Source organism: Uranotaenia lowii, chromosome 2 (genome assembly GCF_029784155.1).
Source record: "Uranotaenia lowii strain MFRU-FL chromosome 2, ASM2978415v1, whole genome shotgun sequence".
NCBI lineage: Eukaryota > Metazoa > Arthropoda > Insecta > Diptera > Culicidae > Uranotaenia > Uranotaenia lowii.
This window is the reverse complement of record NC_073692.1, coordinates 34,550,883-34,573,910: the sequence shown is the minus strand read 5'-3', so window position 1 is coordinate 34,573,910 and position 23,028 is coordinate 34,550,883. Positions and strand designations below refer to the sequence as shown.

Here is a 23,028-nt window from a genome sequence, read left to right as displayed (position 1 = left end):
CTCCATTGAACAGACTTTCACTGAGCCGAAAATTCCCGACTTTTCGAAAGAATTACCGGCTTTATCCCGCATTTTCCCAGTGGATTTCAAATCCCGCATTTCCCGAATTGGTGGCCACCCTGCTTCTACTGGAAGTCCTAAGAAGGCTGAAAGTAGACCTGGAGAATGTAGGCGATACAAAGACCTACCACAGGAATGTGACCGAGTCCATCAATGGCGTCACTTTCTGCAGTCCGGGCTGGACGGGAGGGTGAGCGATGCGTTCACCGATAGCGATCACTTCGCGAGCCGTTATCGTGTGGGCACAAGTACGCGGACAGGTAGAAGGAAAACTTCCGCGGAAAACCTGACGAGGGTACTCGCACGCGCATGTGACGCTGCGATAACGAGAAGAGCCAAGCGGAAAGACACTCACTGGTGGACGACGAAAATTGCTGACCTGCGTACTAGCTGCCTACGGGCTAGGCGATATATGCAAATAGCGAGGACCCCTTCATCGAGAATGGAGCAAAGAGTGCTCTACGCAAGCGCGAGGTCTGCCCTCTGCAGAGCAATCAAGGCGAGCAAAATAGCACGCTTCATTCAATTCTAAGAGGACGCCAACGACAACCCTTGTGCGAAGCTTACAGGATTGTCATGGCCAAGACGCGGAGTAGGGGTTTGTGCCGCAGGAAACGTGCCTGAACAAATTGCGCGAAAATATTAACGAGCTGTTCCCACAGCATGAGGAAGTTACATGGCCGGGTGTCTCATATGACTGGGATACTCGAGGAGCAGATTACGCGTGACATTGCTAAGTGCCTCCCGCTGAACAAAGCTCCGGGTTCGGATGGCATCCCCAACGTAGCAGTGAAGGCCGCGCTCATGGAACACCATGAAATGTTCCGGTCATCAATGCAACAGTACGTGGATTAGAGGGTCTTCTCAGACGTGTGGAAGCGACAGCGATTGGTGCTCCTGCCAAAACCGGGTAAGCCATCAGGTGACCCATCAGCATATTGCCCGATATGTCTCCTGGATACTGCTGGAAAGGTGCCAGGGAAGGTGGTCCAGAGCAGGCACAGCTGTACACCGAAGGTGCGAACGGCCTATCTGATAAACAGTTTGGTTTTCGGAAAAACCGCAGCACGGTGGATGCCATTCAACTAGCCATCGAAGGGACAGACCAAGCCAGGCTGAAGAAGAGGAGAGGAGACCTTTTTTGCGCAGTGGTCACCCTTGAAGTGAAGAACGCCTTCAACAGCATCAGTTGGGCAGTGATTGCATCGTCGCTCATTTGTAGGAGGATTTCGGCATGTATCTTTAGGATGGAGGAGTGTTACTTCCGTAATCGCCAACCACAGTATATGACCAGTAAGGGAATGGAAACTGTGAGTGTCTCGGCAGGGATTCCACAAGAATCGATACTTGGCCCGGTATTGTGGAACATCGTTCACGACGAGCTGGTGAGACTGCGTCTCTCCACGGGAGTTAGATTTGTAGGATTCGTAATTCTCCTGGCATCGGGCCCATCAATTCAATCAGGTTGAAAGTTGTTTGGTGACCGAGATGGTGCTGATCATCAACCTGATTTCAGCACAATCAGGGACGATTGCAACTAAGCCGTGCGCAATCAAATTCAAGCGTGCGATCAAGTACATGGGGGTGATGATCGACGACCAACTGAGTTTTACAGCCCACGCAAAAGAGCGGCAATGCCGACAGCAGCCCTCTCGCGGGTCATGTCGAACAACTCGGCGATCCGCTGCTGCAGAAGGAAGGTCCTGGCAAGCGTAACCTAGTCCATTTTTCGGTACAGAGAGGCAGCCGAGAAGGCAGCCTTGGGCATGCAGTGTAATCTGCGGAAGCTCTGCAGTGTGCAGCGGCTGATGAACCTGCGAGTTATCAGCGCATACCGAACAGTGTCCTCGGTAGCTGCTGATATTGTGGCGGGGGTCATGCCCATCTCAGTCTTACTAGAGTAAGATATCTTTTGCTACGAGCACGAGCACATGTTCGAAGTGCGGAAACATTCCAGAGAGACCTCGATGTCCAGCTGGCAGCACCAGTGGGATGGCTCGGAACGCAGCCGGTGGACCCACGCTTGATCCCTAACGTCGAATTTTGGATGGATCGGAGACATGAAGAGGTGGATTTCTGCATGTTACAGTTCTTGACTGCTCACGGATACTTCTTGCAGTACCACCATCGATTTGTAAACGTGGCCTCGCTATTCTGCCCATCCTGCGGTGACACAGTTGAGACACCAGAGCACGTAGAGCAGATGTGTGCGGTCCTGTAACACCTATAGGACTCGATGATGTGAAGTTTTTCGTAACATTCATTTCACAATGGTTTATCTCCTGCGTACCAAAGATGAGGTGTTTGGTTGCTTTAAGGACTATGAAGCACTCGTTACCGCCAAGTTCGACACCAGAATCTCACGGGTAAGATGTGATAACGGTGGTGAGTGCCAATCCAATCGTTTTCGTAGTTTCAGATCGTAACGGCGTGTTCAGATCGTAACGGTGCGTGATGTTGATTTTGTGGAAATCGGGAACAATGATGGGAAGCAAGTCGTTCAGTGGAAGCCGCAAATCAATCGGCAGTATATTGCGAGATGTGGTGGTTCCATGTCGAACAAGCAATCATTTTCGGAATAGGATGGAGATTCCCCAGTGGGGGTTGAAAACGGTGTTTCAGACGATGAGTTTGATAGTTTTGTGAATGACTCTGATCCTGAGGGGGGAAGTGATGGGATTCTTGTGGACGCTGATAGTGGGGGTGAACCTGCGGAAAGTAGTGAACTTTCAAGGTCAGTGAACTCTGGGAAGAGGCCAGTGCGTATTCGGAAGCCGCCGGAGTGGCATAAATACTTTGAAATGGAATATGCCAGTTTCGCGTTGAGTGCTATGAACTTTGTGGAACATATATATATCGCGAACAATTGCTGGACTGCGTGAACGGGAAGATTGGGAAAAGTGGAAGTGTGCCATACATGAAGAGTTGGAGTCGTTGCGGAAGAAAAACACTTGGATTTTAGTGAAGTTGCCCAAAGGCCGTTCAGTGATCAGTTGCCATGAAGAAAGGATGCAGAGGTGAGCCATGAAGAAAGGATGCAGAGGTACAAGGCTCGTCTAGCAGCAAGGGGCTTCAGCCAGCGGAAAGGATTTGACTACACGGAGACGTATTCACCAGTGGCGAAGCTCGATACGATTTGCACAGTGTTGGCGATAGCGAATCGGAATCGGTTGCATCTGCACCAAATGGACATGAAGGCAGCTTTTCTAAATGACTCTCTAGATGAAGAAATTTTTATGAGCCTGCCAGATAAAGTTCAGCAGGGGAAAGGCTTGTGTTACGGTTGAACCGATCCATTTACGGTCTGAATCAGGCTTCGCGACGTGGAACACCAAATTCCACGAGTTCGTGCAGCGACTTGGATTGTTCGAAGTGAATACGATCAGTACCTGTATGTGCGAGAAGATGGAAAGCAGCAGATTATATTAGTTCTCTATGTCGACGATATCTTGTTGGCTAGTTCCTGTCCCGAAGCACTGTGTACGGTGAAGAAACTCCTGGCTGGTGAATACGAAATGGTTGACAATGTGCAACAATTCCTCGGGATGCAGATTAGACGGAACATGCAAGAGGCTGTTATGACCGTCAGTTAGAAGGTGTACTTCGAAGGCTTGCTTAAGCGCTTTGAAATGTCGGAGTGTAAGCCAATCTCGACACCGATGGAACATCTGCTGAAGTTGACGAAAGGAGTTGAGGAGTTGCGTATCGAGAAGCCGTATAGAGAGCTAGTGGGCTGTCTAATGTATGCGTCGTTGGCAACTAGTGGTGTATTTTGAGAACACGAATTAGATTCTCTCGTGTGTTTTCCCATAATTATCGTAATGATGATGTATGCGTATCATAACAAGAGAGAGAGAGAATATATTGTTAACTGAACGAACGGGTTCTTCTGTGTGTCGCAGTTATCGAATAGCGAGTTTTTGGAGTGATGTTAAAGAGTGAAGATGTTGGGCGTAGAAGACGGTTCAGTTTTGAAGAACCAAGCGGACTTTGGAGAAGTCGAACGGACACGACAGTGACTTTATTGAAAATTTTATCATTTTCTATCGATGCATTCAAAAGTTATTTACAAAACAAAGTGTTACATTTTTTTTTCGAATATTCTCCTTAGATTCAAAAACATGCATTTTTTTAATAAGTTCATGCCAAGTATTCATCCTTTTAGATATTTGATAAACAAAATGTCTTTTTCATGTCCCGTTTTTCATTTATCTTTAAATCCAAAACAATACGTTTTTTAACGACTTAATACAATTGTGCCTCACATCAATGTCATGCAATAAAGGGTGCATAAAAAATCGATTTTCGTTTACTTACTCTTCAGCTGGTAAAGTTGAACTACATCCGACGAACACGAAACAATAGTTTTTAACAAAAAAAATCACTGTCAATCCTTGATTAAGATTGACTTTTGGTAGAGCCTAACATCTTTTAAAAACCAAAACTTGAGTTTGTTGCATTTTTGCTCATAAATACAAATACATCAATAGTTTCTTTTTTAAATGGTGTTATTTCGATGGATAGAATTACAATGCTAAACAACCGATATCTACAGGGGTTAAAAAAAAGTTGTTAGAGATTTTGGTTTATTATATTTATCATTATTTTATTAAAGCATCAAGCGACTAAGTTAATAAGGAGTTAAAGCTAGGTTATAATGCATATTTATATGTATGTATGTCGTAAGCATTTTGAACAGTTACCGGCTTGTTATCGAATGATATTTGTTTTGTACACTATTTACAGAGCAGGGTAGCAGAAAAAGCATGAGTATAATACAAAAATGGATATTTTTAACAGTAAAAAACCGAAACGAACGAAAAACTTAAGCCAAATGATCGATCAATATGAGAGGGATAATCATTTTTGTTTGTTTTCGAAATGATAAATTTTGATTTCTAGCTCTTTTTCAACAGTTCATTCTTTTTCTCCTTCAACACCCTCACTATGTTCACCAATCCGTTAGTTATACTTAGCGCTAGGTTCTGTACCGAGTCTATGGCCACCGACAAGGACGTCGATGTAGGGTTTGTGGCCGGCGGCGGTGAAGTATTGTTAGGGACGTTCGGTTCAGAACCGGCGGCGGCGATTGGGTTGAAGTTCGCTTCCGTTTGTTGTGATTCTCCTCCAGGACTTCTACTACCAGGGTTATTATCCGAGGGGGGGCCACCAGAACCAGAACCACCAATTTCGGATACCGTAGTGCTACTTGGGACAGTAGAGCTACTCGAAGATCCCTGAGCAGTAGTAGTAGTAGAAGTGGTAAGAATGGTAGTAGAAGTGGTAGGAGGAGCTATGCTAGTTGTAGTAGAGGTAGTAGTAGTTGTGGTACTAGAAGTAGTACTACTGGTATTGGTTCTTGAAGTAGTAGTGGTAGAGGTAAGTGTAACGGGTGCTACCGGTAGTGTTAACTGTGCTGACGAGGAGGCCAATTCTTGGGGACGTTGCTGCTGATCGGGACGACCACTCGGGATCGTGTTGGGTGTGGGGGACACATTGTTGTTCGGTGCCAGGAGTGTGGCGGGACTCGTCGAGGACAAGATCAGCGTTTGCAGTAGGATCTGGGACTGATCCCGGTCAAAGTCGTTTCTTACCGGACGATCGCCATTGCCATTGCTACCGATTTGATTGAACTGCAGCTCCCGGAGGTACTCCTCGAAGCGGCGATTGTATTCACCGGTCGGATCCCAGCGTTCCCGCAGCGACTGGTACTGGTCCGGGTAGTTGAGGTACAGGGTGCTGATGATCTTCAGCGCGTTCTCTTTCTGGGTCGTCGAGCAGCGACCACACTTGGTGCGCAACGCTTCCGGTAGGATCCCTGCGGAAAAAACAAAGAATATTGATACCAAATTAGCTTTTTTATGAAGTTCAGGTCAGTATGGCGCAGAACTAAAGCTAAAATTACTTTTTGTAGAATTTATAAACATCAGTCCAACAATGACGAAAAACTGTTATCTGCGTGGTATGAAAATGAATCCAACCTTAAATCCTGAAGCCTCTCGTTTGTTTTGTGTTTAACCCCGAGTTTTATGATGGAAGGTCGGATTTTGAATCGCCAGAGAAGACTTCAGGTCTTGAGTCGTTGTGAGGAAAAGTATGTGTATCTTAGCTCCGTGTTCGAGAGGAGAATTCAGGCTTCGAGTCTTAGTGTTAAGAAGGATTGCAGAAAGTTGTCTCGACTATGAGTATGCCGTGGAGCGCACTAGCGCAAGGACCTCTCACCATTAAAAGATTGCGTTTAACAGTTCGAGGAACTAAGGGGTACGGTCATTCGTGAAATTTAGGGGGTAGGAGTAAACCGTCAGTCAAGGGTGCAGAGTAACAATTTGGCTTGACTTGATATTTAGCAGCCTTTCAAAAAATCCTTTTCCTGAACTATAAAATCAACACAGAAAAAGAAAGGAATGAAAGAAATGCATGTGTCCAGGATGCATCAAGAATTACCTGTTGTGTCCTCGAAAAACATTTGCCATTACTTGACTTTAAAAAAAAAACATTTAGGTACGAAAAAATCGCATCTGTTCGATTCATTATGTTAATGAGGCATTCAATTGATGTGATTTTTGTAATTTATGTAATTCTTGTAAATTTTGAAATTATTGTAGATTTTGTAATTTATTTCATTTATAAATTTTATGTAATTTTTGTGATTTTTTTTAAATAATGTATTTTTTAAAATTTTTGTTATTTTTAAATTTTGTTAATTTTGCCATTAATGTATTTCTTGTAACTAAAAGATATTTAAAATTTTTGTGATTTGTTGTAATTTTTGTAATTTTTATAATTTTTGTAATTTTTGTAATTTTTGTAATTTTTGTAATTTTTGTAATTTTTGCAATTTTTGTAATTTTTGTAATTTTTGTAATTTTTGTAATTTTTGTAATTTTTGTCATTTTTGTAATTTTTGTAATTTTTGTAATTTTTGTAATTTTTGTAATTTTTGTAATTTTTGTAATTTTTGTAATTTTTGTAATTTTTGTAATTTTTGTAATTTTTGTAATTTTTGTAATTTTTGTAATTTTTGTAATTTTTGTAATTTTTGTAATTTTTGTAATTTTTGTAATTTTTGTAATTTTTGTAATTTTTGTAATTTTTGTAATTTTTGTAATTTTTGTAATTTTTGTAATTTTTGTAATTTTTGTAATTTTTGTAATTTTTGTAATTTTTGTAATTTTTGTAATTTTTGTAATTTTTGTAATTTTTGTAATTGTTGTAATTTTTGTAATTTTTGTAATTTTTGTAATTTTTGTAATTTTTGTAATTTTTGTAATTTTTGAAATTTTTGTAATTTTTGTAATTTTCGTAATTTTTGTAATTTTTGTAATTTTTGTAATTTTTGTAATTTTTGTAATTTTTGTAATTTTTGTTATTCTTGTTATGTTCGTTTTTTTGTGATTTTTTTTTTTCAATTTAGTTTTTGGAAACTTTGATATTTTTGTAATTTTTTTTTTCTGTCATTTTTGTCATTTTCGCTATTTTGGCCATTTTTTTTTAACTTTTTGATCTTTTATTCTTATAATTTTTTTTAATTTTTGTTATTTTTTTAATATTTGTAATATTGGTAGATTTTGTAATTTTTGTACATTTTGTTATATTTGTAATTTTTGTAACTCCTGTATCATTAGAATTTTAGTTGTTTTTTGTCATTTTTGTGATTTTTTTTTTTAATTCAATTTTTGTAAAGTTTGTGATTTTTGTAATTTTTTCAATTCTTATCATTTTTGTCATTATTGCCTTTTTGGTATTTTTAACAAATATAATTTTTCACCCAAACGGATGTACGAATTTCCAACAGGTGTATTTTTCAAAAATCTGTCTATTGAAACCACACGGGCTGGCAGCAAACAGTCCTAATTAGCATATGCTAACCGATTGTTTCGAATGCGAAATGCAACAATCCGCAGAGCAAACAAGTGGCACCGGATCGAAATGGGAAAGCTCATTCATGCTTCCAGCACTTTGGAGCGGATCGGATATTGTTCCTCCTTCGCGGCCGTCCGTCGCTCATCAATGAGCTTTCAATTACACGTGTAATCGAGTTATGTATATTGGATGAGCTCTGGTTATCGAGAAAAGCATATTTAATTAACCACAACAGCTTTCTGTTGTTTCCCGGGAAATGTTTCCTGTTTAATTGAACTGTTGTGGTTCGTGGTGGCTCTCCTATTGTATATGAATATGAATGTGTATTCTGCCTGAGCCGTGAATAACAATGGGATTTAATAACATCTGCCTACGATGACGATGTGCGGGGGAGTAATCAACAAACCACAGAATGCATGAGCCGATGCTCATCGAATACATTGGCTTATTAATAAAGTTGAAATCGGTGGTAGGCTGAAGAATTCCATAAGTATTTGCGATTCAATAATTTTCTCAATTGAGTTCATTTCGAGAAATGTAATTATTGATATGTTTTCGAATCCTCGTCGAATTCGAAGTACATACAAATATTCTCATCTAAGGCTGATGCTTAAAGTTACAATCTCTCTAAACGTCTAATCCAATCTACAAGACAGTGCAATTCATTCACCACGACCTTTGCCAAGCTGATTCATGTTTCAAGTTATTTTAACGATCATGCTGAAAAGCTCTATCCAAACTCTGTATCACATTTCCATAAGTGTAAAATGTTAACCCTCGCCAAGCATCTCATCGTTAAATTTTTCACACAGTAGCTACCGAACGAAAAAATCTTTTCGCATATGATGGTGGAAAAACGTTTTCCATGTCACTATTAGCATAGCCAGTGTCGAGGTTAATCGCTTAATTGTAGATTAGATGCAGTATGGGAGCTTCAATTTGTTTGAACGATTTTTTTCACGCTTGTTGCTGTTTAGTTGCCTACCTGCGATTCAATCACCTGTCGATAATTATTGTTTTACTGTTTGACGTTTAGTTCAACATCGTTTGGTGTTGAATCGATAGATTTTTTCGATCGATGTTCTGTTTTTCCGATGGCATAACTAAATTAACGATGGGTGGCCGCTGTTTCGAATCAAAAGGATTTAGAAGGATTAACTGATTGTGATCTGTTCAAACAGTTTTGTTAACACGGTCGTGAAAGGTAGTTTTTTGTTCGCGATTCCCGGGATATTCACATCGATACCTCCACTAGTTTCTATTGATGAATTTAATTGGATTAGTTTTCAATTGACGTCGAGGAAACGCGACGTGGATATTGTTGTTAAATTTTCATTGAAATACTCTCACACATTTATACTACGTGCTTTGCGCCTGTTGAAATCTAATTAAACCTATTGTAACCAGCATAACCTGTGCTGCCTAGTTTAGTAGGGATCTTTGATAAAAGCGCGTACTATGCTAGGAAGCGCCTTAGTGAGCAACGAAGGAGGACCACCTGACATTTCCTAGCGCACCAACAACCAGCGCGATTAGGTCAACGAGAGCGTATTTGGCGGATAGATGGTGCTGTACTTCTTGGTAGCACCATTACCAAGAATGACAAGAGGGCATGATGGGAGGAATCCATGGATGTACCACAAAGCCTTTGACCTGAGATCGGGGTCAAAGACCACATGCAAGATCCGCTTCATTTGGATGGAAGATCTCGACGAAGCCACACAATCCTGTGAACGCCATTTAGCAGTCGTGAAGAGCGTTCGAACGTCCAGGTAGCAATCCGACTCCACCCCGAAAAAGGCAAGAATTTAACGCTGGTGCAATCCTTTCTCCCATCATGTTCCTACAGGACCCCGAATTGTTGGCTTAGAAAACCATCCCGCCGCCTTGCCAGCGTCCGCCAACCCGTGCTGGCCATTGTAGGCTTGATTCCAGCCCACCGCCTTGTCAGCATCCGTCTACCCATGCTGGCCGTTCTAGGGCTTTAACCGGTTTGGCCGCATTACCAGCATCCGTCAAATTTGCTGAACGCCTTGGGATCCGTGCTGTGCCTGGCCTGGCTCTTAGACCGCCCGTACCTTAAACGCGGGAGCCGATCATCTGCACCAGAATTCCCCCCTCGTGGTGTTCGGAATTGGAGTAGTGCAACCAGGCAGCCCGCAACGATCGTCGGCCTAGACGTCCATAGGTGGACAAGCCGTGCAAGCAGTGCCAGCAGAGACCGTTGACCTTACCTGGGACCAATATTCAAGAGTCCTTCCGGCACCCGTCGTCTTGGACAAGACATTCCGAGGCCCATGCCTTGGCTGATCCCGCCTGTAAGAAGCAACCACAAGGTAGGACAACCCAATATTCCTAGGGGAAGTGCTAGTGGCCATAATTGTAAGCCAAGATAAGGAAATAAAGGTGGGAATTCTTTAATGCGCATTTAAGGTGTTTCCTTGTTCCGAATTTTCGAGTGTGCCGACCCTGAGGCTTAGAGGGGGGTTCTTGCTCGGCTGAGCAGTCTGGGGAACCGTTGGTTACACTCTGGCGCCCAACTCAAAATATACTTTTATATTTTCGGTAGTGCAAGGGAACACTCTTTGAGCGCAATTTTTAACTGCTTTGGAAGTCTCTGGGAAAACACCCGAGACCTTGGCAGATCTTTTGGCATTAGCACAAAAAAAAAGCCAACGAAAGTTAGTGGAGAAACCACACGGAAGTTGAATAGTTCTATAGGGGTCTTGGTTAGTTCACAAGAGTTGAAACCAGCCAGTCGTGAGTTTCAACTTAAATTATCAACAACAATTTACACTTGTGTAAATTGTTGGTATAACGCCATTCAGTAATCTTAATCTTTGAAAGCTTTGAAAAATTATTTTCTGCTTAATATTCGTTTTCAAAATAATAAAAAAAGCAAGCAATAATTTTCAATCTGTGATACAAATTTCGTTAAATAGTTCATTAATAATCAACCAAAAACTTTAAAAGCCGTGGTTTGAGCGTCCAATCCTAAAAGAAAATTAACGATGAAATTCGATTCTTTCTACGCTGTTTAAAAAAAAAGCAAGCAACGCTGTCTGTATACAAATTGTTACAATAACCAACAAATTAGAATGTCATATGGTGGTAACATAATACCGTAAAACAATACAATTTTACTAATCTTAAATTTTTGATTGCTGTGGGAATTGTATGGAGAATTAAAACACCAAAGGAGAGTAGAATTTATTCAAATCGCGATAAAAGTATTCGAGTTATACTAAACTTAACTTAATGCTATCAATTTACTCAGTTCTTAATTAGTATATGAATCAGTGGTTAAATTTCCGTTCCACATTTCATCTAACTTTTAATTTGTTATTTTTATGATTCGTAGTATTTATTTAGCATCAATCAATTTAGTTTCGATGTTAATTAATCAATTACTTAATAGTTTTAATTGAGTAGTGTTGTTGAATTAATTTATTTATTCTTAGAGTTTTAATTGTTTTGTGGTTCAGCTTTAAGTTGGTTGTTTCTCAATAATTTCTTTATATATTCGTAATTTAAATAGAATATAAAATAAAATTCATAATTTAATAGGTTACCTTAAGTCTAAAAAATGGACATGCCTAATTTGTATGTCCAGTACCATAGCATGAACTGTGCACATTTAGCAATCGATGAGTTAGACTATGAACTCGCGATTCGCAACATTGATCGATTGGAAAAGCGACAGCTCAACGAACGCAATCTCCGGTCTCACCTAAAACAAGAAAAAGAAAATCCAGATATTAGAAAAGAATTTGTATTCACGAGCACTACAATTGATGAGGAATTAGAGATATGCAGGGATAAGGTGACAGGTATGAAACTTCACTTGGAAAAGCGAGGAAGGAAAACTGCACCAAGTCAAACTTTTAAAACCAGGTTAATTCACATAGTCTTCCGGTTGGAACGGCTGAGAGCCGGAACGAACGTCAAAGACTATGTGGATGATTTGGCTGAAATAGCTTCAGACTGCGTAAAGTTACTTGGGACATACTTTTCACTTACCTCGCCTTTTCCGGAAGTGAGACAGGCCGAGTTAGACATCGTCAATTCCAGCCTTAATCAATTGCGTGAAAATGCCAATCAGGAAATTCAGGAATATCCTAATTCGGCCTCTGCAAGAAATAAAAATATTAATGATCAGGAAGTTGCAGATCAACGTGCACCAGATACCTTGAATCGCATCGATCCAAGTGCAGAAGCAAACAACAATATTGAGATGCTAGTAACAGAAAATAAAAAGCTAATGCAAACTGTAACGCAATTGCTTCAGCGCATACAAGTCCTTGAGGCCAATCAATCAAGTCAGCGAAATGAATCACAATACAAAACGATACAGAATACTAATAATTTTGAAGAACCAGTTGCCCCAACAAATGGAAAAACTCAGCACAAACCAGAGGACTTTTTGGACTGGTTAAAACAGAGAAATAGTTCTGTCCAAAATTCTTTCAGCTCTATAAGAGACGAGCCTGGAAAGAACACTATCAAAATGTCAGAAAGAAACATTCAAACTCACAAAGTAGCTGACATGAGCATGACACATGCGAAGCGGCTTCCCATCCATAAGTGGAAGATTAGTTATGACGGGATGGATAATGGCCGTAGGTTGAACGAGTTTCTGAACGATGTCGAGTTCATGGCTCGTTCAGAAAACTGCTCCAGGGAAGAACTTTTCCACAACGCCCATTATCTATTCACTCATAAAGCTAGATCTTGGCTTATGGATGTGAATAGCCTAGGCGAGCTGGTTTCGTGGGATAATTTAGTCTCAGAACTGAAATCTGAATTTGTCCCATACGACGCGGACTATGTCTACGAAAGACAGGCCACCAGCAGAAAGCAAGGTACTAAGGAAAAATTTCACGACTATTATATGGACATGATTAGAATCTTTCGTGGAATGCTAAACCCTTGGGATGAGCGTAGAAAGTTCGACTGTCTGTTTCGAAACACTCGGGAAGACTTCAGAACTGCGCTTCTCTCCGCCAATGTTAAAAACATTCCCGAAATGAAAGAGTTTGGAAAGAAATTCGACGCCATAAATTGGCAAATTTACAGAAATAGAGACACTAGGCGAGACTATAGAAGTACGCCAGTTGAAGAAGTGGAATATGAAAATGAATATAGGGAAAACAATAACACTTACGAGAAAAGTTACAGAAATGAATATCTAAACCAAAACGACAATAACATAGACAGGAATTTAAAACCACAAGGAAAGAGGAACACGGCACATGGGAAAGAATTTTGGAAAAATAAGGATGGCTACAGTGGAAAACAAAATGCTTACAAGACAAGGGACGAAGGAAACCCTAGCCGTTATGCTTTACAGAATGGACCAGAGCCTGTGGCAGGGCCCAGCGGAAACAGTGCCCTCCAACGTGTTGTTAATGCATACATTCCTTTAAAACGGAATGTATGTTTTAACTGTCATGTTGAAGGACACTCTTTCGAAACCTGTCGCGAGCAATTGATACTTTTTTGTAAAACTTGCGGTTTTCCTGGTTTCTCTTCGCCCGAGTGCCCGTACTGTCGTTTAAAAAACGGGAAAAAGGCTGCTCCTTGAGGCGAGCCAGTCTTGTTGGGAGCTCCACAAGACCTCAAGAATCTGATATACCGGAAATTCTTCATAATCTCGGCTATTCGCGAGTGGGTGGAGGCATAGTTGAGAGTGAGGAGATCGCTACTGTTCTCATCACCTTAAGCGATGACCCCAGACCATTCGCGAAAATCGACATTATGGGAATTTCGGTAATCGGACTGTTAGATAGTGGTGCATCTAAAACCATTTTAGGTGCAGGAGGTATCAAATTGATAGATTCATTAAGATTAAAATTAGAAGCATCCAAATTAAATCTAAAAACAGCATCTGGGCAAGATTTGAAAGTCGCAGGTGAATGTGTCTTACCGATAACATTTAATAATAAAACTAAAATTTTACCTGTCGTTATCGCTCCCGAACTCAATAGGCAATGCATCTTGGGAATTGACTTCTGGCAAAAGTTTAATATCAAACCGGTTGTCGAAAATCCAATCGATGTCGTTGACCAGATTCAGGAAACCCTAAAATTGGAACACAAAATTAGTAAAGAACAAACCGTGGAATTAGAGAAAGTAAAAAATATGTTTCAAGTGGCAAATACGGGCCCCTTGGGTAAAACACACTTGCTTGAACATAAAATTGAGCTGAAGGAAGAGTTTACAAACGCCGGACCCATACGAAAAAACCCATACCCGTGGAGTCCAACAATTCAAGCTAAGATTTATCGGGCGGTAGATAAAATGCTCGAGGACGGAGTTATTGAGAAATCGACTTCAGATTGGGCCCTACCAGTTGTCCCTGTAACAAAAAGGAACACGGAGGAGGTAAGGTTGTGCCTCGACGCACGACTTTTAAACGAACGGACTAAGCGTGACGCTTACCCACTGCCCCACCAGAATCGTATTTTAAGTCACTTGGGACAATTTAAGTACTTGTCAACAATAGATTTGACGCAAGCCTTTTTGCAAATACCTTTGGAGCAAAGCAGCCGTAAATATACAGCATTCTCAATTCCGGGCAAAGGCTTGTTCCAATTCTCGTCCCTCCCCTTCGGCCTCGTCAATAGCCCCAGTACACTTAGTAAGGTTATGGATATGGTTCTTGGATATGGTGCTCTTGAACCCCACATTTTCGTCTACCTCGACGATATAGTGGTGGCGAGCAACACATTCGAGGAGCATATCCAACGCCTTACTGATCTGGCTCAAAGGTTGAGAGCAGCCAACCTAAGCATAAATCTGGGGAAATCGAATTTCTGCTGCAGTGAACTGCCCTACTTGGGCTATATTCTATCCCGCGAAGGATTGCGACCTAACCCGGATCGCGTTCAAGCGATCCTGGGGTATGAGGTCCCGAAGTCGGTGAGGTCCCTGCGTCGATTCCTCGGTATGGTGAACTATTACCGTAGGTTCATCGACAGATTCAGCGAGCTCACTGGACCACTGACGGATTTGCTGAAAGGCAAACCCAAGAGGGTCCAGTGGAACAATGCAGCAGATAATTCATTTCAGGCCATCAAGGAGATGCTGATCACAGCCCCAGTGATGGCCAACCCAGATTTCGCTCTCCCCTTTAGTGTACAGACCGACGCTAGCGACGTAGCCATAGCCGGAATCTTAACACAAATTCAGAATGGGGAGGAGCGGGTGATTGCCTACCATTCTGAAAAATTGAAAGGAGCTGAACTCAATTACCATGCAGCGGAGAAGGAAGGCCTAGCCGCCCTCCGCTGTATAGAGAAATTCCGGGGCTATATAGAGGGGAGGCGATTTACTCTTGTGACCGACTCTTCAGCTCTTACTTTCATATTGAAAGCCAAGTGGAAGTCGTCGTCCAGGCTCAGTAGGTGGAGCATCACGTTGCAGCAATACGACATGGAGGTCAAGCACCGGAAGGGCAAAGATAATGTCGTTCCGGACGCTTTATCCAGGTCCGTAGAAGCTGTTGATGTGGAAGAAGACAGATGGTATGCAAATCTGTACAAAGCTGTTGAGTTGGACCCGGAGAAGTACATGGACTTCAAGATCGACTCATCAAAATTGTACAAATTTGTCTCCGCTCGATCGGATGTGCTCGACTACCGATTTGAGTGGAAAGAATGTGTACCTAAGTCTTCTCGCCCACGTATTATTCGAGAGGAGCATGACGACAACTTTCACATCGGCTATGAGAAATGCTTGGAGAAAATAAAGCGCAGATTTTACTGGCCAAGAATGCACGCAGATGTTAAAAAGTTCATATCTAACTGCGATACATGTAAAATAATAAAACACTCAACAGTTGCTTCTAACCTAGAAATGGGAAAGCAGCGCGTAGCCACCAAGCCCTTCCAGATTATTTGCATGGACTATATTCAGTCACTTCCCCGGAGCAAGCAGGGAAACGCACATTTATTAGTAGTCATGGACTTATTTTCTAAATATTCCTTGCTTGTACCGGTGAAGAAGATTTCAAGTTCTAGTCTGTGCAATATTCTGGAAGAGCAGTGGTTTCGCAAGTTAGCAGTTCCTCAATTCATTATTTCCGACAACGCGTCCACTTTCACGTCAAAGGATTTTCAGGATCTGCTGAGGAAGCATGAGATTCAGCACTGGGCTAACGCAAGACATCGAAGTCAAGCTAACCCAGCAGAGCGGTTGAACAGAACCATAAACTCCATGATACGGTCTTACGCAAGATTGGACCAACGACAATGGGATGCGAGGATTTCAGAAATCGCATTTGTACTCAATAACACTGTGCACAGTTCGACAAAATTTACTCCGCACAGAATTATTTTTGGTCACGAGATAACGACCCGTGGCTCGGATCATCGGATGGAACAGGGAGAAGAGGTTGATGATGACGAGCGCATGAATAAATTAAAATCTGTTTGTGGTCGTACGTATGAACTTGTGACCAAAAGCCTTAAACAAAAATATGAAAATACAAAAAAAAGGTATGATTTGCGTCATAAGCGTTATTCGCCAACGTTCGATATAGGTCAACGCGTTTTTAAAAGAGCGTTTCAACAATCGGTAGCTCACAAAAACTTTAATGCCAAGATCGGACCACAGTATGTCCCCTGTGTTATAACGGCTAAGCGTGGAACCAGCTCATACGCTGTTTCTGACCTAAAGGGAAAACCTCTGGGGGTGTTTTCAGCAGCGGATTTGAAAATATAAGTTTAAAAAAAAAATCCTCGTAGCAAAACAATAATCAGTTCGACAACGAAGAAAAATGACTGGCGAAAAGTCATCTAATGGGATTTAACGTAAGTCCGAGTTAAAAAAAAAAAAAGGGAAAAAACAAACTCGCGCTAGTCTTTGTTCACCCGCGGATATAAATTTGCGATAAGCTTCGAATGCACGGATCTGAATATAACCCAGAAGAGACCCCTATTCCATGAAGTTCAATAATAATGGAATTAAATATTTACCTGATGAACAAGACATGTCGATACTTCTTTTCCTCATCCATTGCTTGAGCTCCAGGGTTATAATTCCTTTAAGACACATAAGTCCAGATAGGCCAGGTCTTCCTTAAAAGAGCTGCATAAAATAGATGCTTCTCTTAAGTCACCATCTCCTAGACATTTTTTTAGGTGTGTAAATCCGCGTTTGGGCACCGCTGAACGTACGGTAACAGCTGGTATTCCTAAAAAAAAAAGGAAATAATAATAAGGAAAAAAGAATAACATAACATCTTCTCCAGGTGGAAAAGAAGACCAGATGAAAACCAGATTTCGGAATAGGTTTAAAAAAAAAATAAAATAAATCAAAAGCTTTCCCGTTAGCCAATTTTCTGGGCTTCGTTTGCATCAGTCACACTTGGAGGTGCCAAGCGAAGTTTCCTAATTACCCATCGCGGAGTCGCTTCTACGGTCGTGTCCGGGAAGCCTCTACCTAACCTCACAAATGCCTCTAGCGAACCACGTCAGCACTAAATACGATTCCATATTACCTACCGCTCAATTATCCATAACTGTAACCAACTACAGCCCATGGTGTGACTTCTTAGACAGGCTTTCGGAAGAATATTCCAGGGGTGGGAGATGGCTAATTCCATCTTGTCGAATCCATAAGCGAAATAGGATGCCATGCTCGCAGAAACCAGGATTCTCCGTAAGAAAAGCAGCAGCAGATCAACGTAACACTCAACCAACTTTAGTTATAACTGTAAATTTTCCGTTTGTTTTGATATCCATATTGACAGATTGGAACTAACTGTCACCCATACACGTTCCCATGTAGCAATCAAATCGGGTTCCCAGAACAGAAATATTTCAAACGCAAATCGAAACATTTCAAGCCGTACTAAAATTAGTATTTGAATTCACCGTTTATTGCCGTGGCTTAAATTTCTATGTTATTTATTTATTTATAGTGTTAATTTATTTAGTTTTAAATTAGCTTTGCTTCTCATTTGATGTTAATTTATTTGTATCGCGAATTTAAATTATTTGGTGCATGGTTATTGTTTTTTAGGCTAAATATTATAGATTTTTATTATGTTATGAATGGCGTTATAAACCTATTTTTGGAGATTCTCACGAATCTAGGTTAGTAAGTAGCTGAAGTGGGTTGCTGGAGACCGGAGTCGAAGACGTTGATGGTCAGTAACAGGCCGAGGCCTTTAAACAGCGTGGAGTTGACCTAGTCAATGATGATACCTTATGACCCCGACCCATGTAAACGCTAAAGAATTGGTTCTCTTCTCGAGTCAGCTTCTCGGGACCTTTTATGGGATTAGGATAACTTTGCGACCAACTTATCGTTGAAAAAAAACTTGTGCGATGTCAATTTCGGTCTGTCAAGTGTCTGGTTCAGAGGTACACTTTAAATCGGCGTCTCAGAAAAGTGGTAATATGAAAAAATATTAGCGTGCTAATATTTTTTCAACCCGAGCCGGAGGAGAGTGTAACCAGCATAACCTGTGCTGCCTAGTTTAGTAGGGATCTTTGATAAAAGCGCGTACTATGCTAGGAAGCGCCTTAGTGAGCAACGAAGGAGGACCACCTGACATTTCCTAGCGCACCAACAACCAGCGCGATTAGGTCAACGAGAGCGTATTTGGCGGATAGATGGTGCTGTACTTCTTGGTAGCACCATTACCAAGAATGACAAGAGGGCATGATGGGAGGAATCCATGGATGTACCACAAAGCCTTTGACCTGAGATCGGGGTCAAAGACCACATGCAAGATCCGCTTCATTTGGATGGAAGATCTCGACGAAGCCACACAATCCTGTGAACGCCATTTAGCAGTCGTGAAGAGCGTTCGAACGTCCAGGTAGCAATCCGACTCCACCCCGAAAAAGGCAAGAATTTAACGCTGGTGCAATCCTTTCTCCCATCATGTTCCTACAGGACCCCGAATTGTTGGCTTAGAAAACCATCCCGCCGCCTTGCCAGCGTCCGCCAACCCGTGCTGGCCATTGTAGGCTTGATTCCAGCCCACCGCCTTGTCAGCATCCGTCTACCCATGCTGGCCGTTCTAGGGCTTTAACCGGTTTGGCCGCATTACCAGCATCCGTCAAATTTGCTGAACGCCTTGGGATCCGTGCTGTGCCTGGCCTGGCTCTTAGACCGCCCGTACCTTAAACGCGGGAGCCGATCATCTGCACCAGAATTCCCCCCTCGTGGTGTTCGGAATTGGAGTAGTGCAACCAGGCAGCCCGCAACGATCGTCGGCCTAGACGTCCATAGGTGGACAAGCCGTGCAAGCAGTGCCAGCAGAGACCGTTGACCTTACCTGGGACCAATATTCAAGAGTCCTTCCGGCACCCGTCGTCTTGGACAAGACATTCCGAGGCCCATGCCTTGGCTGATCCCGCCTGTAAGAAGCAACCACAAGGTAGGACAACCCAATATTCCTAGGGGAAGTGCTAGTGGCCATAATTGTAAGCCAAGATAAGGAAATAAAGGTGGGAATTCTTTAATGCGCATTTAAGGTGTTTCCTTGTTCCGAATTTTCGAGTGTGCCGACCCTGAGGCTTAGAGGGGGGTTCTTGCTCGGCTGAGCAGTCTGGGGAACCGTTGGTTACACTATTCAATGAAAATCTATTTTTTCGGTAATATTTTTGGATCTTCTCTGTAAATAAATAAAAACTGGAAATCAATTACCGTAAAATAGGCTCAATAGGAACAACATAATAGGAAAATTTCAAATTTCCTTTAACCCTAATCCGCTCTTAAGTGTCAATATGGCACTATTCGAAATTTAACTGCTTGTAACTTTATAAGAAAGCCTCCAAATAAAAAAAAATCTCCGGGGACCCTTAATTAATGCTTGAAATCTTTAGTTTTGCATCATTACTTTATTTATGAACGCACCCTGAAAGCCCAGGAAAAAAAAACTCCCTAATCAGATCTTTAGTGTGAATTTGACACTACTCGCTTTAATCTCTATTGTTTCAAAAACTATTTTTACAAAATCTATAGTCTTGGAAACCTAGCAATGTTACTCAAATTATGAGTGTCATATTTTTCTAAAGTATCGCAGCGCTAATGCTATATGAACATTTGAATCCACATAAAATTACTTTTCTGGTGAATATAAATTAACTATGGAAATCTCGCGTGAATATACTCAAAATCCAGTGCAAATTGACAAAAAGTTCGAAAAACAGCATACTTTGAAAATTTATCTAAAATTCTGGGTATCGTATTTTGAAAATCTAAAGATGCAAAAATGTGCCAAACTACATCCTCTTTTTAATATTTATCTGGTGTAACTTTTCTAAATGACACAACATTTTTATATTCTTTGTGGTCATGATCTTGAAAAAAAATTATTCTTATGTGCAACGTATAGTTTCTAACTTCAGCTTCCTCGGAGACTAATAGAATTTTTTTTAGCATTCCGTTGCTACATCCGATCTACAATCTTTTTTCCGAAGCATGTATTTTCTTTCTTAGACTTGGTAACGGAAAATTGAAGTGATGTAGCTGAATATTGTCTGAGAAACATATTTGAGTTTCACTACGAGGTTTCCAAAACAATAAATTCAGTAAAAATCGGTTGGAAAACAAGGAAGTTATATTGGATTTAGTCTAGAGTGTCAAATTGCATTGCATGGACTGTAACGGGTAAAAATTTGAGGGATGTATGAGGATTAATGACCAAGAAGTTTCTTGATTCTTTGCGTTAAAGCAAAAATTAATACACTTTACATTATGTTTTTTCTAAAAAAAATTTAAAAAAAATTATTTTATGCCATAACAAATGTTGTTTGGAAACGTGCAAATAAGGGTGAGCCGGAGGTCTGCAAATTTTGGCGAAAAAATAAAAACAATCTATTCACACTACTTAGAACGGGGACACATTTCCAGAAAACATTCTTTAGCACTATAAATCACGCTGTTAGTCAGGACATGTACAACACAGTGTCTAAAAATACATGTAAAAAACTGATTAAATTTTACAAGTTGATCCCAGAATGATTTGCGAAGAAGAGTAGGCGATGCCTTCTACGCACCGCACACGTTTTTTTCTTCGTCCGCGAAAATTTTCGATAATCATTGAGTTTTCATTTTAAATTAGAATGAAATTATTAAAAAGTCTAACCACCGGATTGGGAAGAAGCAGTGACCACCGTGGGACCAGGGACAATTGGGAACATTCTGTGCTTTAAGTAAAAAAAAGTTGCCAATCAGGGGCAACTGCGAGTGTTTAAGTTTGGTTCCGAAAGCTGATGAAAGGAAGTTCAGCATATTTTTACTCCATTACATTGACTAAGGAACGTCCTACTTTCTCGAAATGTGTAATTTAGAACGAAGAAAACTAAATAGATCCCACTAGGTAGTTCCGTTTGTTGTTAATTCTTTTTCGAAAGTGTCTTTTTAAGAGTTCGGTTGTGTTTAACCCAACAACGAATTGTTGTTTTTGAATTACTACTTGTGCAGGAACAAATGTGATGTTAAATTGATTAAATCACGTGTAAAAAGTTAGATTGCTATTAATTGTTTAGTGAAAACATGAGATCTGATGGTTAATAGAAGGTTCGTTGAAAGTGGCTAGTAAGATGTTCGTGAAGGTTCCTCCACCAGAGCTTTTTTTTTCGATTGTGACTTTCGGGCTGTAACGATGTCACATATACTTTCCGTGAACTAATAATACCTCAAGCAATTCTCTTAACGTTCCCGGTCTCTGAAAACAACCAAGCTAAGAGCACCTGTATCCTTGGTCCAAACAGCCTGTTTAGACCCAAATTCCGACCCGAGCAACCGCACTGGTGATCCATTATACCAGTTTCAACTCAAGTTTTTTTAGAGCTGGTATAAGGATTGATCCAAAACTAATGAGATTTGGATCCAATTTTGAAAATCATGGACAAGAACGGCTTTTTCGGGAAGCTGATCAGACTGATCAAGGCGACGATGGATGGAACGCAGTGCTGTGTGCAGATTTCGGGTGAATTGTCGAGTTCATTCGAATCGCGCAGGGGGCTTCGACAAGGTGATGGTCTATCCTGCATGATGTTCAACGTGGCGCTAGAAGGTGTTATTCGACGAGCGGTGGGCGAAATGCGGGGCACGATTTTTAACAGATGCAGTCAACTTATCTGCTTTGCCGATGACATTGATTTAGTCAGCAAATCATCTGCGGCGGTGGAAGACATCTACCGCAAACTGAAACGCGAAGCAGGAAGGATTGGGTTGATGATTAATACGTCCAAGACGAAGTACATGCTGGCCTGTGGATCCGAGACCGACCGAACCCGCTTGTCCATTAATAACAAGGTCACGATCGACGGCGAAGAGCTGGAGATAGTCGAAGACTTTGTCTATCTCGGCTCACTGGTGACCGCAGACAATGACACCAGCCGTGAGATCCGGAGGCGAATTATCAGCGGAAGTCGTGCCTACTATGGACTCCACAAGCAACTGCGGTCGAGAAGACTTAGCCCTCGCACGAAGTGTAACCTGTATATGACGCTCATTAGACCGGTTGTTCTCTACGGGCACGAGACATGGATATTGCTCGAGGAGGACCTGCGTACACTCAGAGTATTCGAGCGACGAGTGATAAGAACCATCTTTGGCGGCGTACAGGAGAACGGAGTGTGGAGGCGAAGGATGAACCATGAGCTCGCGCTACTCTACGGCGAACCCAGTATCCAGAAGGTGATGAAAGCTAGCCGGATACGCTTGGCGGGACATGTTGCGAGAATGCCGGACGACTGTCCTGCAAAACAGGTGTTCGCTACGAATCCGGTAGGAACAAGACGAGCGGGGGCGCAACGAGCGAGGTGGTTAGACCAAGTGGAGCGTGATCTGGCGAACGTGGGATGCCCGAGAAATTGGAGAACGGTTGCCATGTGTAGGGATGAGATGAAGTATATACAGAAAATAAATCAAATTTAATTAGGAATAAAATAAAATAATAGTTGTATTCGGCAACACTGTAGATGAATAAAATAAAATAAATTTCTATGACAACATTTGCTACAAACAAACAAAACAAAGTCAGTCATTGATCTATTCTTGCGAGCGACAGACGTGTTTAAGTGAATCTCTGAATTGAGATTCGTAAAATCACGACACCATGGACCGAGTGAATTT

General features: G+C 41.4%; 1 protein-coding gene and 1 long non-coding RNA gene across 11 annotated transcripts in view; both read right to left on the bottom strand.

Annotated features, from left to right (window-relative positions):
* The window catches only part of LOC129744111 (nuclear pore complex protein DDB_G0274915-like), a 161,605-nt gene that overhangs the window by 40,909 nt on the left and 97,668 nt on the right, over positions 1 to 23,028 (bottom strand). For 6 of the 9 annotated variants that reach the window (XM_055736489.1, XM_055736490.1, XM_055736491.1 and 3 more), the window contains exon 4: positions 5,052 to 5,878. In XM_055736489.1, coding sequence (XP_055592464.1) covers positions 5,052 to 5,878 — 827 coding nt within the window. The remainder of the gene's footprint in view (positions 1 to 5,051; positions 5,879 to 23,028) is intronic. The other 3 variants (XM_055736495.1, XM_055736496.1, XM_055736497.1) reach the window with 3 other exon arrangements.
* Positions 11,395 to 17,113, bottom strand: LOC129744112 (uncharacterized). Of its 2 annotated transcripts, none has more exons than XR_008736814.1 (3): positions 16,902 to 17,113; positions 13,883 to 14,004; positions 11,395 to 11,653 (listed from the first exon to the last, which is right to left on the bottom strand). It is a non-coding gene; the product is annotated as an uncharacterized LOC129744112 (long non-coding RNA). The 2 variants fall into 2 exon arrangements; XR_008736815.1 differs by lacking the exon at positions 11,395 to 11,653 and adding an exon at positions 11,954 to 12,053.